Below are 16,218 nucleotides of genomic sequence, written 5' to 3'. Positions count from 1 at the left end.
TCTCTTTCAGATTATAAAAATCTTCAGCGAGGACGGCATGGGGAAAGTTGTGGAAATACCAGCCGACATGACTGCCAGAGACCTTTGCCAGCTCCTTGTATACAAAAGCCATTGTGTGGACGACAACAGTTGGGCTCTTGTTGAACATCACCCGCTTCTCGGACTAGGTAAGTGGCAAAGTTGTGTGCTGGATGGGTGGGCTGGTGGGCCGGCTGGCAGGACAGAGACCTTGCCAAAATGGCACCCTATGCTCTGTATACTGCACCTTTGACTACTGACCTATAGGTCCTGGTTAGAAGAGGTTCTCAATGTGTAAGGTGCCATCTGAGACAGAGACTGGGTGTCTTTTAACAGGCTGCTAGTGCAGGAATGGCACCTCATGACATTACTCTGCCCAAGTGTAGTTACAGGACCTGACAACAATAGTTGGGATGTTCTCATTTAATGTATGGTGCCTTTTTAGGTCATATTAGGTCAATATTTTTAGGTCAATACATATATTTGACCTATTTGGATGGCTTTGGGCTTATACAATTGAACAGGATACCGTAGTGTCACTGGATGAGATTAGATTCAGTGAAGTTGTGTTAAAGCATGAACAGCTTCAACGGGTGAGTTCATTAGGGTTCAAGACGGTTTGTACAAACAGCACAGCAAAAACAATGTGCAATTATCAAGCACTATAGAGATATTATACCAAAAGATTGTATTTCATAATAAAATTTTCAGAATCCTCCAGTATCAATAAAAGTCATTATATTGGTTTTTGTTATCCTCTGCAAACCCCAAAGAAAGTATATAGTGGCAAATGTCAAAATAAAATTGTAGGTCTATAAGAACACATTACTCTTACATATCCAAAGCACAGGCTTCTTTAACTTAGTTGATCTGTTCTGATTGGCACTAAGTACAATTGGGATAGCCAGTATGACATCATCTCTCTTTAAAATGTCTACACTGGCATACTCAACACAGACCAGAGAAGTGCCTCATATGGTCCCCTTTTTATGCAGACTACATGACACTATAATGCACTAGAAAGGAATGTGGTTCCATTTGGGATGCACCATACCTGGTTAGTCCGGTCCACTAGAGGCAAGGGGAAGTTCACTCTTTCTAATTGCTCTCTAATCTGACCAGGCCTGTCCAGATGGACCTTGTATAAGAATGACAGCCCAACCAATTAAGACTGCTGCTTTTTCACTGGCTTTCTCAACCTGGCTTGAAATCCCTTCACTAAGAAGGAAACAGGGAAAGACAAGGAGACCTACAGAACCAACATGTAAAATGGGTTCTTCCCTGGAGTGAAGAAGACTAAGATTCATTACAAAGTAATATCTTCTCTTCATTATGGGGTCCAGAGGTGATAGTTGAAAGAACTGTATGATGGTGGGGGTGTTTTCCAAAGAGGGGAGGAGAGACAGAGAGAGAGAGAGAGAGAGAGAGAGAGAGAGAGAGAAAGAGAGAATTTCTAGATGCCATGACCACAAACAAATTCTACCTAGTTACCTGCAGCAAACAAATAATTACACCTACCCTGGCCTAAACATCAACACCCGAGGTAACTTTAAGTAGGCTGTGAACTATCGGGGAGAGACAAGGCAAGAAGAGCATACTACACCATCAAGAAGAACATTAAGATTGACATCCTAATCAGGATATGGCTTAAGATACTGCAATCAATTATAGAACGTATTGCCCTCTATTGTTGTGAGGTCTGGGGTCCATTAATCTTGGTTAACCCCAAAGTCCTTCGTAATTGGTCAGATGCTCAGTTAGGTTCTGGGTCCATATGTGTTAAGGGATTACATTTGAATTGAAACAAATAGATCCAACTTCTCATTCAAAATCACTTGCAAGTCTATTGGCCAAACCTCTCCTTCCAAAATGTGAAAGGTGCTAACATCTTCAATTTCAGAATACTTCCAAAGCATCGAAACAAATGCTGTGCATTATTTTACACACGCTGTTGTTTCATGATAGATCAATCATGACTCTGGATGCATAATGTTTGTAAAGTATTCTCCAAGTACCACACAAAACCATGAAATATGCTTGAAGAGCTGAACAAGGACAATACCCATTAATTAACAAAATCCAGAAAAGAGCAGATACATTTCACATAAAAGAATGAGATCCTTAAACCTTTCATAACCAATCCCTCATCTACAGAGTTGAACCTGGAGCAATCTGGTTTTAGGTGTCTTTCCACAAACAGACCCCACAGAGGCACAGGAGAGCAAAACCATTAGACCCAACTATATAATGACAAAACGAAAAGATAGCTATCAGAAACAGAGCAAGTTGGAATTCTACCTTGCCTTAAATTGAGAGTACATAGTGGCAGAATACCTGGCCAGATTTATGACCACATTAGAGACACATTTTCCCCATATCATACAGACCCAGATAGTTTAAAATCAAAACAAACATTGATTAACTCCCATATCTTTCTACTGAAATAATGCGATGTGCACAGCAGTAAGATTTGTGACCTGTTGCCCTGAGAAAATGGCAAAGGACAAAGCACAAAGAACATTGTTAATATAACCAACATTTATCACTTTATTTGCTCTTGTAGTTTATACACATAACTACTTACACAATGTTACAACACTGTACATAGCTAATAGTATAACATTCAAAATACCATTATCCTTAGTGTGTTTACTTAGAATTTCTTTGAAAACTTTTTCTGGCAATGACGGCGGGGAGAGCGAGACGTTCATTCATCGGGTGAATAGAATGACTAGCAGATAAAAGCGTAATTGGCATGACCTTCCCTCTGCTTCCCCCACAAAGGGTTACAACCTCTACAGGCTTTAAGCTAGTGAATCAGGCCTGACTCATGGTCAGAGGAAGTGACTCACCAAAAATACTCACAGCTCCGAAAAGAGAGGCTCAGTGAAGACAAGGTAGAGGAGCCTTAACTTTGTCATTGGTGAATATGGACAGGAATCCAACCTAATTATTTAACTACATCACTAATTTCTTTTTTTTATTTCCTCATTCTAACCGAGTGAGCGTGTCTTACTGCTTGTTCAAAAAGAGAGCCTGGTGCCCTGCCTTCCCAGTGTCTGCTGCCAAAATCTATTTAGGAATCCTGATTCCACAGTTGGATGTGAAACATGTGTTCCTGCAGGCAGAGAGAGCAGAGCCCAGGCAGAGTTTACTGCGAACCGGCCAGGCAGGCGCACAGCAGGGCCTGCAGAGGATTGCATAGCAGCATAGCCACACTCTTTGTTTGATATATGGGGGAGTGAATGTATACTCAAGTCATCAACAGGACGGATGGATAGGAGACTGCTGATTTGTCTGAAAGCCTTGGATAGTACTGGGGGTGTGGGGTGGAGGTTTAATGGGTCAGGGCAGAGTAGGTGGGGGTGTTGGGGGGGGGGGAGGAGCTTGAACCAAGCTGAACTACTACTTTGTTTTGCTTCGTACAACCCAATGTTCAGGACAGACAAATTCAAAAAATACATACATTTTCTTGTTACAAATGTGTATTATGTGATATTGTATCCACATTGTAGGCTTACTGTTGTTAATTAGCTTCTCTCTTTTTACCGCTCCCCCTGTCCCTCTCCTAGAAAGGTGCTTGGAGGATCATGAACTGGTGGTACAAGTGCAGGCATCCATGACCAGTGAGAGCAGATTTCTCTTCAGGAAGAACTATGCCAAATATGAATTCTTCAGAAATCCCTTGGTACGTTGGTTTTTTGTTCATTTTCCCCCCAAGAAATCCCAGAGCTCGCCTACGGAGATGAGTTATTGCTTGTCTTTTTATATTCTCTACATATGTAAACAGTTATAACAAGCCTAACGGCTTGGATCTTTTTTTTTTACAAGCAATGCATTTCTCAGATGAGTGGAGAATGTTTGCATTGGCTTGTTTAGCATATTAGATTAATCCTTGCACACCCGCACAATAAAGTAGGCCCTATCTTTCACTTTATGTCAATGTACCCACTCAGATTCAGAAAACGAAACAGATTGTACCCAGCTGATAATACATAGTTTTATCCAGGGTCTGGGAAACAGTCTGAACATATTTAAGGAGCTTATAGAAGACTAACTTTAAAAGTAGTTTGAAAAAGTAATGATTTTTTTTCCTTTTGGGACAGGATCAATTTAATGTCTCTTGGCACTCTACTTTCCCTCCCTCATTTTTATTTACCTAGTACAACCTCCTCACTAAACTGCTCACCTCTCTCACTTTCCAACAGAATTTCTTTCCCGAGCATATGGTTGCATGGTGCCAGGAAACCAATGGTTCAATCCCACCATCTCAACTTTTACAGGTACGTTCTGCTACTTCTGTATACTTCAGTCTGTGTTCTGTAATGTACTTAAAAAATCTCTCATGACATCCTTGTTAATTTCTTGTCAGAGAACATGTGAAATTCTGTTGACATACAAGTGTCTTGACATACCAAGGCTAGGATAGGTAGAAAGACAGACAAAATGAGCTCTAAAGTGAAGGGTCTTAACACAACACTAAAGAACACTGAATGTTGTGGATTGTCAGGCCATCAACCTATTGTGTAATCCAGTTACATCATATCCTGCCCCCAACCATTCACACTACTTAAAAACATTATTGGTCCCTTTTCTATGCCGCTAAAATTATAACCACATGAGTGAATGCGAGCTAGCCACTGACCAGAAGTAAAGGCTAGCCAAGACCACACAAACGAGACTGTTTTACACAATAGGGTACAAGGGGGTGTGGTTAGAGGATAATATATGACAGCTATGAGCTGCTCTTAGGCATAGTGCATCATATAGATAGATAGATAATAAAAGTTCCCAGAGCCCCCTAAAAATTAGCATATATGATGAATTGTGATAGCTGTGTTCTGAAGCTCCCTCCTTCTCTCTCAGAATTTCTTAAATTCCAGCAGTTGCCCTGAGATTCAGGGATTTTTATACGTAAAAGAGATGGGCAGAAAATCCTGGAAGAAGCTGTTTGTGTTCCTTAGACGCTCAGGACTGTACTTTTCTACAAAAGGAACGTCAAAGGTACATTCTCAACTGTCGTTGTATGCTGTCTATGCTATCTCTTTTAAGTTTTTATTTTCGTTTATCACTGTTATCCAGAGCTACTTACAAAAAGTAAATTCATGTTAAGATTACTGGTAGTTATAGCTAGTATATTTCCCCTCAACAAAGTAATAATTCTGTTCTAGTAGGAAAAGACGTGTTCATATCTTTATACTGTACCAGTAATTTATAACTTAGAATGCTGTTATTTGTCACTTAAGAGGCTGCCTACCTCAGTCATCAGCGTACAGTGTACTTGCTGCTCTGTGTTGCATCTCTCATTCAACCACACTAGCTGCTATTGATTTGAGTGCTGCTATGCTCTCTGTACCTCCAGGCATTGGTTTCTTTGTGATTAAATTTCATCAGCTATTGATTAATCCTCCACAGGAGCCCCGGCATTTACAGTTACTAGCAGACCTGGAGGACAGCAACATCTTCACAGTAACAGCAGGCAAGAAGCTACACAGTGCGCCAACAGACTACGAGTTCTGTATAAAGGTATGTTTGAGGCACGGGTGTTTAAACAGGCATTGAGTTTTTCAGATGCTGATGTTTTGACTAATGTCACGGTTTTCTATAGAGAACTAGCCATCTACTGTTGCAGTTGTCACTTCAAGACTTTGTGTCTTCAATGGCACTCTATCCCCTCTGTAGTGCACTACTTTTGACTGGATGGTCAGAAGTAATGCCCTGTAGCTAGCGGGTGCCATTTGGTATGCATCCTGCAGACATGACGAAAGCAGGACTTGCTACAATTGTGTGGTCTGTGTTGACCCCCTTTTTGGCTATATAATTTTTTTCGCACCCTGCATCTCATGAGATATTTCATAGTGGATGAGAGAGGAGGGTTTTAGCACAATCAGTCCTGTCTCAGTGGGCGTCCAGTTTTCATGGATTATTTACAGTCATCATCAACCTATGATTCCCCCGAGGAATTGTAACACTGCTCATGTGTTTCTTATTCGACTGCTAAGTGTAGTTAGAAAGACAACAAATCTTTTTGTGTTCTCTGATTGTTGTTTTTTGATTGACAGCCCAACAAAAGGACTGAACTGAAGGAATTGAGAATGTTGTGTACTGAAGACGAACAGAGCAGAACGTCTTGGATAACTGCCTTCAGACTCTTCAAGGTACCTTATCTCCCGTTCAAAAGTTTTGGGTCTCTTAGAAATGTCCTTTTTCTATTTTAAAGAGAAAAAAGAAATGTGTATATTATAATAACATCAAATCTTGAAGAAGGAAGGCTATCACTCGGTTTTGCAACACCATGCCATACCCTGTGGACGTCGCTTGATTGGAGCCAATTTCCTCCTACAACAGGGCAATGACCCAAGGCACAGCTCTAAACTATGCAGGAACTATTTTGTGGAAGAAGCAGTCAGCTGGTGTTCTGTCTAGAATGGAGTGGCCAGAAAAGTCACCAGACATCAACCCTATTGAGCTGTTGGGGGAGCAGCCTTACTGTATGTTATGTATGAAGTGCCTATTTAGCCAATCCAACTTGTAATAATAATAATCTGTTGCATTTGGAAAGGTTTTCATTACAGAGGAATAATCTGAAAGTGCATGAAAAAGAAAATAAGGAATAAGAAAAAATAAATAAAAGAACTATCAGATAAAAATTAAATATATATATATATACAGAATATATATATATTAACCTATAATGATAATACAGTAAAATAAATGATAATACAGTGTAACTTGTGGTAGGTGCTTCAGGAAACTCCTCAGATTACCTCAACAAATGGACAACTGGAATGCCAAAGGTTTGCAAGGCTAAGGATTCTTTGACGAAAGCAAAGTTTGAAGGACACAATTATTGTTTGCAAATCATTATTTATAAATTTGTAAATTACTATATTTCCTATTTATTTTGCTATATTTCCTATTCAAACTCATTTCATGCATGTTTTCATGGAAAACAAGGACATTTCTAAGTTATCCCAAACCTTTTTTTACGGTATTGCATGTCATGAAAACAAGCCAATATATTTACACCTGAAATGTACTTGATCTGTGTATTACAGTGTGTATTACAATGCAAAGTTATGTTTATAGATATTTTTGTGAGTCTAGTCAGTTATACTTTTCTCATTTCAATATTATCCACCTTTAAGAACTTTCATATAATTTTATTAAATCATTTTATCCATTTGTTGATTTTACTCAAACAAGAACAAATGATTGCATATGTGAATATTCTCCTTGCTTTTCACAGTATGGAATAGTCCTCTATCAGAACTACAAGATTCCTCAGCAGAGAAAAACCCTGCTGTCACACTTTTCAACACCTGTGGTAAGCCTGTCCTTTCAGCTCCTTGCAGCCACAATGCCAGCCAAACTGCATACTCCAGAGTATTTCTTTGTTCTTCAAAGTATCTTCTATACTCTGTGTACTCTATTTTATAATCTAAAACCTGGCTTTTGTCCGATGCATTTTGAGTAGGGAGAGAGTGAAGAAAAGATCTTATGTGTTTAAGGACATACAATATGTGGAGCCATGTGAATGTGACTGCATTGGTTTTCTGCATTGGAAATAGATTGACATTTCCACTGCTTTGTCTCTTTCTAGCGGAGTGTGTCTGAGAATTCTCTGGTGGCCATGGATTTCTCAGGGAGGATAGGTAGGGTGATTGACAACCCTGTAGAGGCCCAGAGCGCTGCCATGGAAGAGGGAAATGCCTGGAGGGTGAGTCTCTTTCTACAACAAAATATTTCTACATTAAAGATGCATTCTGGGACTTTTGCAAATGAACTACATATTTTTTTAAACATTCCATTTTGGACTGCATGTGTAATATGTTGTTTATGCATTATCTATTACTAGAATCCCTATAATGCCTCAGTTAGCCACATAATTCCAGGTTTAAAAGTGATTTTGATGACAAGGGGTTTGTCTGAAAGCTTTCACATTATACAAAATGCAGCTGACCATTTATATATATATATATATATATATATATACACACATACATACATACATACATACATACATACACAAAAATGAGTCCACATTGTTTTGTTCTGTATCTCAGAAGAGAAGTCAACGGATGAACATTCTCGGTAGTCCCAGTCCACTACATCCCTCTTTGTTAAGCTCAGGTAACTCAACTACATACTTTGTTCTCACTGTTGCTCTGTTATTTTAGTTGGCTTTATAGTATGCATAGAAAGCCTTGTTCCTTCTCCTAACATTCCCCTATTCCTCTTCCACTTTTAGTTATTCACCGAACACAGCTGTGGTTTCATGGGCGTATAACGCGAGAAGAGTCCCATCGGATGATCCACCAACAAGGCCAGGTGGACGGGTAAGACTCACTAGTTGCTCCTCAGTTCTGCATCCACAGAGCCATTATTTTGTTATTATTCTTCATATTTTCTATCAAGGTACCGTCATTTCCTGTTTATAAACCGTGGCTTATACACACATTTTGAAAAGCATTTGTAACCACAGCGGTTAATACATGGGTGCGGCTAATCCACAAGTGTACATTTTTAAAACTGCTTCCACCAGCAAACCTTTTAACAGATGATTACTTGACAATGTAGAGGTCTCAGAAATTCATGTTGCAAATATGGTACAATTGGTGTTGCATGGTTTTCAAAAACATATTTTATTCTTCAACAAATACATTTTGGTAGCGCCCTATGACCATTTAATATTAATGTACAATGTATGTACGAGTCACAATTGATCTTCTGCAAAAGCCCTGCCCATCTTAGTTACTGTTGCTACGCCCATCAAGCTACACTTCTATGTAAGAGGCAACTACTGTAAACAGCCAAGCACGGAGGGGAAAAGTAGCATATTACCAAGTGATTATTTTTGGAGTAATACCTCAGGGATATCCTGCAGATTGGGGCTTTGCAGTATGCAATCGAGGGATTGCAATATGCAGTGGAAGGATATGTTCACAATATTCAGATAAACAAGGAAGGGGACACTAATTGAAACAATCATACAGATCTCAATCAAAGAATGAGAAACCCCATGAACTCAAATGCGACCAGCACAGCCTTGTGGATCAGTCATGCTATTGCACTGCCGTGTAAGTTCTGTTTGTATAGCTTATTATTGAACTCTTATCAGTCATCATCATCCTATCAAATTCAGCATAAAGTCATCTGTTAAAGTTAAACCTACAAGTGCCCTGACGTAACAAGCTTATGTTAGAGGTAGCTAGTTATCTAGCTAACATAGTAGTAGCAAGTTAGTCGTATTAATGGTCACGCTAGCACAAATTACATCAGCGTTAGTTAACAGATGATAACATTGTTGTCTAATGAATAATTATGTATACATGTTGACTAAAGCATTTCACCACCCAAGAGAAGTCACTGTAAATGACTCCCCCCTCTAAACCTTTCGGGTACCTTCTGTCAGATTTGCAGCAGGTGCCATAGCGAAGGCACACCTTTTCACCATTTTGAGCCTTAATGATGAAAGCTTGACGGACCATCTTGAAGTAGTAAGGTAAATTGCTGTGGTAGAATTGAACAAGGAGCAGTTCCATGTTTGGTGGAGGGACTTTGCGAAAGGTCAATTCTCAGGTCGCAGTTGCGGTTGATTCTCGGGTTTGTATTCACACAAAGTTATAAAGTTAATGGTGCGGTTTATACACGGTGCAGGTTATAAACAGGGAATTACGGTTTCTTGCCACATGCCAGTATACTGACATATATAAATTAAATTTGTTAATTTTCCACAGACTGATATTCCTCTTTTTTTGCACAGGTTGTTTCTTCTGAGGGACAGTCAAAGCAACCCAAAGGCATTTGTCCTCACACTGTGCCATCATCAGAAAATCAAGCATTTCCAGATTCTACTGGTAACACACTAGAAAAACAATTGAAACAGCCAGATGTTTTTGGAGTGGAGCAACTTGTGTTGTTTTTGTAAATGTTTAATATTTTCTACTACTTGTGCTGATTGGTTATCTCAGTTTTAGTTTTATTCTGAACTTTTGTCTTTATGGTCTGTCCTGCAGTGTGAAGAGGATGGACAGATCTTCTTTAGCCTTGACGAAGGGTCCACCAAATTCACCGACCTGATCCAGCTGGTGGAGTTCTACCAGCTCAACAGGGGAGTCCTGCCTTGTAAACTCAAGCACCCCTGTACCCTTGTAGCCTTATGACCCCTGACCCAGAGATGACCGGACTCTGCCTAAAAACATCTCAAGACTCTTTTACTTTTGGAGAAACTGATGTGATTTACTCATGTTCTGTCATGAGTTGCCGGAGACTGCGGTCAGGATGGGACTTTTATGAAGTGGTTGGTTAGTGCAAACGCTAGTTGACTTAACTGACTTCAGTGGTCTGTGTTCTGGAAGGTTCTATGTTCAAGTTTGTATTGATAGTCGCCAATAAGCTCTACTCAACTGAACTGGTTTAGTGATGGTTTATGAGATCAAAGTCGTTTTTATTTTTCTTCTACAATCATCAGGAGATTGTTTTGTCTAGGCCACTTTTTTTGTCTAGGCCAAGTTGTCTTTTGTTACCAATCATCTGTACTACAACCTCTTGTACTTTTATGAAATGCTGATTGTCTCCTAGTTTTGCACTTGTGAAACTGGGAACAGGCCTTTCCACCCTGAACCATGCAGAATTCCTCTGCTGTCTTCTCATTTTTCTCATCACCAACAATGATAAATCCCTTTTGTGTTCGAGGGATGGATGGAAAAATCCCAAACCTTAAAAGACAGACCAAGAGGATAGCGTTGTTTGGACATTGTGTGGCAGGCAGGCTGAGGGTTCAGCTGTCAGACAATAAAGGCTGGAGCTAGTAACTGAGGATGGAGCTGAAAGATATTCCAGGACTACACAGGATCCATTCATTCAACCGTTATAGGACTTTTCTTCATTTCTTTTTTTGTGATCACACACACTTTTGTATTCATTACATTTTAGTACTTTCTCATCAAATGTGCTCTTGTTCCAGTTTAGTTTACTATCGGTAGTTTAGAGAATTTCAATATCCAATCATCACACAACTTTAAAGCAAATCCCTCTCTTTTCCAAATCCAGCCACTCAAATATTCAGTGCTACGGGTATTTATTCATTCCCATTCTCTACATAATAGATTGCTGTAGAGGCCCACACTGCTAGTTTAAGTCCTATGCTGTATGTGCTACAGCCAAATGGTCTATTGTTGGTTAAAGTATGTATACAGTATGGCACTTGTCTACCAGGCTGCTGTTCAGGTGGCTAAACATAGCAGCTAGGGATGCTCTTTTCTTGCTTGGGCGTACACAAAAAATGTAAGCTATATGTAAAGCATTGAAAAACATATAGCCATCTTGTGGACTGTAATTCCATGTTGTTAGCTCTCTGAAGACATGGTTTTGATATGACTAGAGCTAAAATCTAACTTAGGACACTGGTGTGCATTCCCTCCAACAGAGCGCAGGGAAATATAACCACTACACCATTGTCTTGTGGTTCAATAGAGTGATCTGACCAGCCCAGAGTTCATATATACAGTTTAAGCTCTGTCTGTCTACTGTGCTCTGTGGAATAAAACTGGAATCAGTGGACTCATTTGCTGTGAGGACCCATCTTCTTAATTCAGTGTGCATCCCAGATGGCATCCTATACCCTAGTCTATTGTAGCTAGACTATCAAGAGCTCTGCCTACTCCAACTAGTCTGGAGTCATCTATTTTGAAGATTGGCCATGAGGCTGTGGGCATCGAGCGCCTATGCCTGCAGCTTTAGAAACCTACGGCCATTGCTTGTGGTCAAATGCGTTTGGCGCAGCGCCAATAAGAATGCCTACCCCAAAGATGTCGGATTGGTTCTGCACAGTAAGGCGGCTTTTTCATATTCTTTTCCCACTCTTTTTCGCCCCCAACTCTAGCAACAAATCCTATACTTAAGTCCCAAGTCTTTTGACTGAAAAGTTGAGAGTTTTCTTTTAATTTAGATTTTTGTTTTTACTTATTCCCTACATAAGTAGAGCATTACTTTTATCTAGTGATCATATGCCTCTGAACAAAACTAGGGCACTATAGGGAATAGGGTGCCATTTGGGACTCCTTTCCTTTGACTTTTAGCTTTTCTTTTACATTACGCAATTTAATTATATATGGAGAGAGAGAGCACTGTGAAGCCCACGTTATGGATGATGCCCTGAAGTGGAAGGGTTTTACCATCTGGCCTTGTCCAAGGTTGCAGTGAACACACAGATTTGTAAATATAATTTTACCTGTGATGCAACGTTCAAGGCCCCATGCAGAAATTTGTAATTTTATTTCGAAATCATCACTGTATGTCTAATAAATTACTGTGTGATTATTTAATGAAAAAACATTTTAATCATTAAATTACCAGAGCCTTTGGCCTTTGAAATGCTCAGTCTAATCGTCTGGGTTTCAGGAACAGTTTTGATATTTACAAGAGGATCCTTGATAGGATGGCCTGCCCCATAATTTGTATGACCAGTCAATCATCTATTATAAACAGATCGACTTTGTGTAATAGACATTCTATTTTTTTGTTTAAAAACTCCAACACAAAAAGGGCATTATTATCATTTTCAGTTCAGTGTTATTTCAGCCTCAGCCTCAGTAAAGAAAACAGGGACAATGTGACTGCACTGGGCTTTTTAGATGAAGTTTTGAAATGATATATTTGCAGTTGAAATAGGTAGATTGAGACGGAATAACAGCCTCACTATTGATACGTGATAAACATCATTTAAATAAGACGGAATACAAATGTATTTATTTATTTGGATGTGAGTAATGTATTTTCCTCTTAAATGCATCTCTCTCACACATTCTAGCATATTGTACATCCTTTCACAATAACACAGAGAATATGTGAAATTCAGAGGTTGAATAAGATTAAATCTGTCGGTACAAATAGTTAAAATGTAATTTCATCTGGATATGAACCTTTTTTGCAGACGCTCTAATCCAGGGAGAGTGATTTACATTATTTACTACATACAGTACATTTTAATTGTTTTCATACTGGTCCTCTGTAGGAATCAAGCACCATTGTCTACAAACTGAGCCACACAGGACCATTTATTTATTTTTTGACTTTCAATTAAGTTGCTCTGTTCCTTTCATAACATTTGGTTGCCATTCGTTTAGCAGATTTTCACTTTCCTCAACCTTCTTAATCAGCACTTTGTTTCATGTGTCAGAAGTGAAGTTATACATTCACAATACTTGAACCAGACTTACAAAAAACGAGAACTTTTTGTCTTCCCAATTTAATACTGTGTTATGTGTATTAGATGCCCTTTGAATTGTTTGGATGTGGAAGCACCACTAGATTCCAGCAACACAGTATAACCTTTTATGTGACGGCGTCACTAGAAGCCCGTTGCAGTACCTTATACATACAATGTTTAGAGTAACTTCAGAATTACTGTGTACCATTTATTAGATGTGAACAGAGCCATATATATTTATAAAATATAATACACTATGTATCTAATATGGCTCTGGAAGTGGCATCATCATGGCATTATGATGAGCAGATTAGGTGCCAAAGCTGTTTACTACTCCTTTGCTAAGTAGATGAAAACATCAGCCAACATTTCTTTGCTAACTCATTACCATTGTTCACCATGATTTAATCAGACATCTGCTAGGATGCCTACTCCAATGATAACCTTAGCTGCACCATGTGTCATGCGACTCATGTAAAAGTTGCATACTGATTCAATGTACCATATTAGCATATGAAACCTTGGATACCATGTAGATACAACACTGTATTTAGGTTACAAATCACTATTGTTATCGCATTGGCTTACAAGATGAAGAGGATTTAGTGTTTCTTTTAATTATTTGGTTTAACGTGCTTATTTTATTTTTCTTATATTGTTTGTCATGTAAAAAGCCCTTCACAAATGTCTGTAATGATGAAATGTTGCTGGTTTGTGGCTCAAGATACCTAATGCATACATCTTTACATAGTTTCTGCAGGTTATCACACACTACACCGACATCACTGATTTCAACACTAACTATAGGCCTGTTAGGTACATACAGATTTTTTATACTCAAAAAACAATTGATTTATATCACATAGTGTCTTGCTTTGAACTAGTAAAATGACTAGTGACATTGAATCACTTGCAAAGTAGTGATCTGATGAAACCGTGAATTACGTCAATGTATTTTTTATATTTAAGAGAAATGAATGTAAATGGGTTGCTCAGGGTTGACATGGAGCCTGTTGAAACTGGTCATATCGTCAGATCAGTGAGATTTTCTATGTGCGATGAATACATTGTGTAGTTCCTTGATGATGAACCTTGGCTTAATAGTATTAGACCAAACCAATGTTTATTTTGTAAGTAGTTTGGCCTTTACGATATTCTCGCTGCATAACATTAGTTTTCCCTAAACTAACAGTAATACAGTTGATTTAAGGTATCCTTTTTTCTTGTGTAAGGCTGTTCATCTCAAAAAGCCTAAAATGCAGCAGGTGCCTCGAAGACCTTTTACTGCACTAAACTAGAGCCGACTTAGGACCAGTCATGGGAACCTTCTCCAGTGATAGATAATTACTCTTGTGCTTTTGCATATATTGTCACAATGCAAGATACAGTGACTGTACAAAGGAGTAAAGTAATATATAGTGAAGTCCAAATGCATTTGGATAGTGACACATTATTGGTTTGGGTCTGTACTCCAGCACTTTAGAAGTTTAAATGATGATGTTTAAGAGCAGACCACTTTCATTTGAAGGTATTTGTATCCATATCGGATGAGTAATTCATACAAATGACACCCCATTTTTTACAGTTTCCCCATTTAATTAAATCTGAAGTACTTGACCAATTTCACCAGCTTGTTGGATGCATTTCTGCTTTGTTTTAGTTGTTTCAATATAGTGATAATAAAGTACTGTGTCATTTTAGAGTACATTTTACTGTATATGAAAATTAGATCATATAAGAATATAATGTTTCTAAACACATCTACATAAATGTGGATGATGGTACCATGAAAATACCCTCAAATTAAAGATGACAATGAATTTCAATCTTATCATTATTGTACCATTTCAAATCTAAAGGACTTGAGTAACAGACCAAAAAATAAACCAGAAGTGTCATTTTCCAAATACTTTCTGACCTTACTGTAAATATAAACTAGAACTTCAGGGAATGCAAGAAAAATTTAAGAAAGAAGCATTCTTACTGTGCTTTGCTTCAATTTGTAAATAGCTGAATGACTTATAAATCTTAATTGTAACCTTTCTGGGTATTTTTGTACAAATAAGGGACTGATATATTCTGTTTATTGTAATTAGAATAAAACATTAATACATTGCTATACATATAAACTCTCCTGGTATTGTTTTGTTATGGAACGTTAAGTTTATCTGCAATCTCACAGCATTTTAATCATCTTGTTGTTTTGTTATTATTGTTGTTTTAATAATATGAAAATGCTAATCCTTCCGCATAGCATTACAATTCCACTGCAATTTACAATGAATTTGAAGAGTAGATGAGGTTGATTTCATCATGTTTCTTGACATTTTAACATTTTAGATGTTGTAGTCTTCTTTGCTATGCATGTCCACTAGATGTCAGCCAAATACTACAGAAATGGTTCTAATAAATGCTATGAGTTTCCACATTTTAAGGACTGTTTAAATCCCACTAATCTATATTCATTTAAAATAAAAAAGTTTGCATCAGATTTTAAAGACATGTGAGGACATCCTATCCTCTGCTTAACTTGGACAGGCTGTTTCATCATTCATGACCATTAAGAAGATGCAGCTAGTAGATAAATCCACATCCTGTATATGCAGATGCAAATCTATTTATGCTGCTCATTGTTTTATTGACATCTGGCCTGTTACAACTTAAATGAGTGAGAGAACCGATCGAATATCAATTTCTTTGAAAATGTAGTCCCTTGACAAAAATGTAGTCCACATAGCTAGTTCCCTAATTATACTTCTGTTTTATTTTATTATGGCATGGGGATAACATTGCTACTCATTATTGCATGGCTCAGAAGAGAAGTTGACAGACAGTAGCCCTCGCTGTCCCAAAATAACTGATAGATGGAAGTGGACGTGATATGATTGGATAAATACAATCGTTTTTGCTGTGACAGTATGGATTGGAATGAGGCTTGGCCAGTCAACATCACTAATAGAACTGGCTAGCCAATATGTAAAATTTCA

The 16,218-nt window shown here is 38.3% G+C and overlaps 1 protein-coding gene across 4 annotated transcripts in view; it reads left to right on the top strand.

The window, feature by feature from the left end:
- Nucleotides 1-15,697, top strand: part of grb10b (growth factor receptor-bound protein 10b) — a 116,942-nt gene extending 101,245 nt beyond the window's left edge. For 3 of the 4 annotated variants that reach the window (XM_010896973.3, XM_010896972.3, XM_010896975.4), the window contains 12 exons: nt 11-167; nt 3,591-3,706; nt 4,227-4,301; nt 4,885-5,022; nt 5,434-5,544; nt 6,081-6,176; nt 7,268-7,345; nt 7,622-7,738; nt 8,085-8,151; nt 8,270-8,357; nt 9,785-9,878; nt 10,038-15,697. In XM_010896973.3, coding sequence (XP_010895275.1) covers nt 11-167; nt 3,591-3,706; nt 4,227-4,301; nt 4,885-5,022; nt 5,434-5,544; nt 6,081-6,176; nt 7,268-7,345; nt 7,622-7,738; nt 8,085-8,151; nt 8,270-8,357; nt 9,785-9,878; nt 10,038-10,184 — 1,284 coding nt within the window. In that variant the 3' untranslated portion in view covers nt 10,185-15,697. The remainder of the gene's footprint in view (nt 1-10; nt 168-3,590; nt 3,707-4,226; nt 4,302-4,884; nt 5,023-5,433; nt 5,545-6,080; nt 6,177-7,267; nt 7,346-7,621; nt 7,739-8,084; nt 8,152-8,269; nt 8,358-9,784; nt 9,879-10,037) is intronic. The other variant, XM_010896974.3, reaches the window with a different exon arrangement.
- Nucleotides 15,698-16,218: the final 521 nt, after the last annotated feature.

Source organism: Esox lucius, chromosome 20 (genome assembly GCF_011004845.1).
Source record: "Esox lucius isolate fEsoLuc1 chromosome 20, fEsoLuc1.pri, whole genome shotgun sequence".
Classification (NCBI taxonomy): domain Eukaryota; kingdom Metazoa; phylum Chordata; class Actinopteri; order Esociformes; family Esocidae; genus Esox; species Esox lucius.
This window is presented reverse-complemented; position numbering and strand designations above follow the sequence as displayed.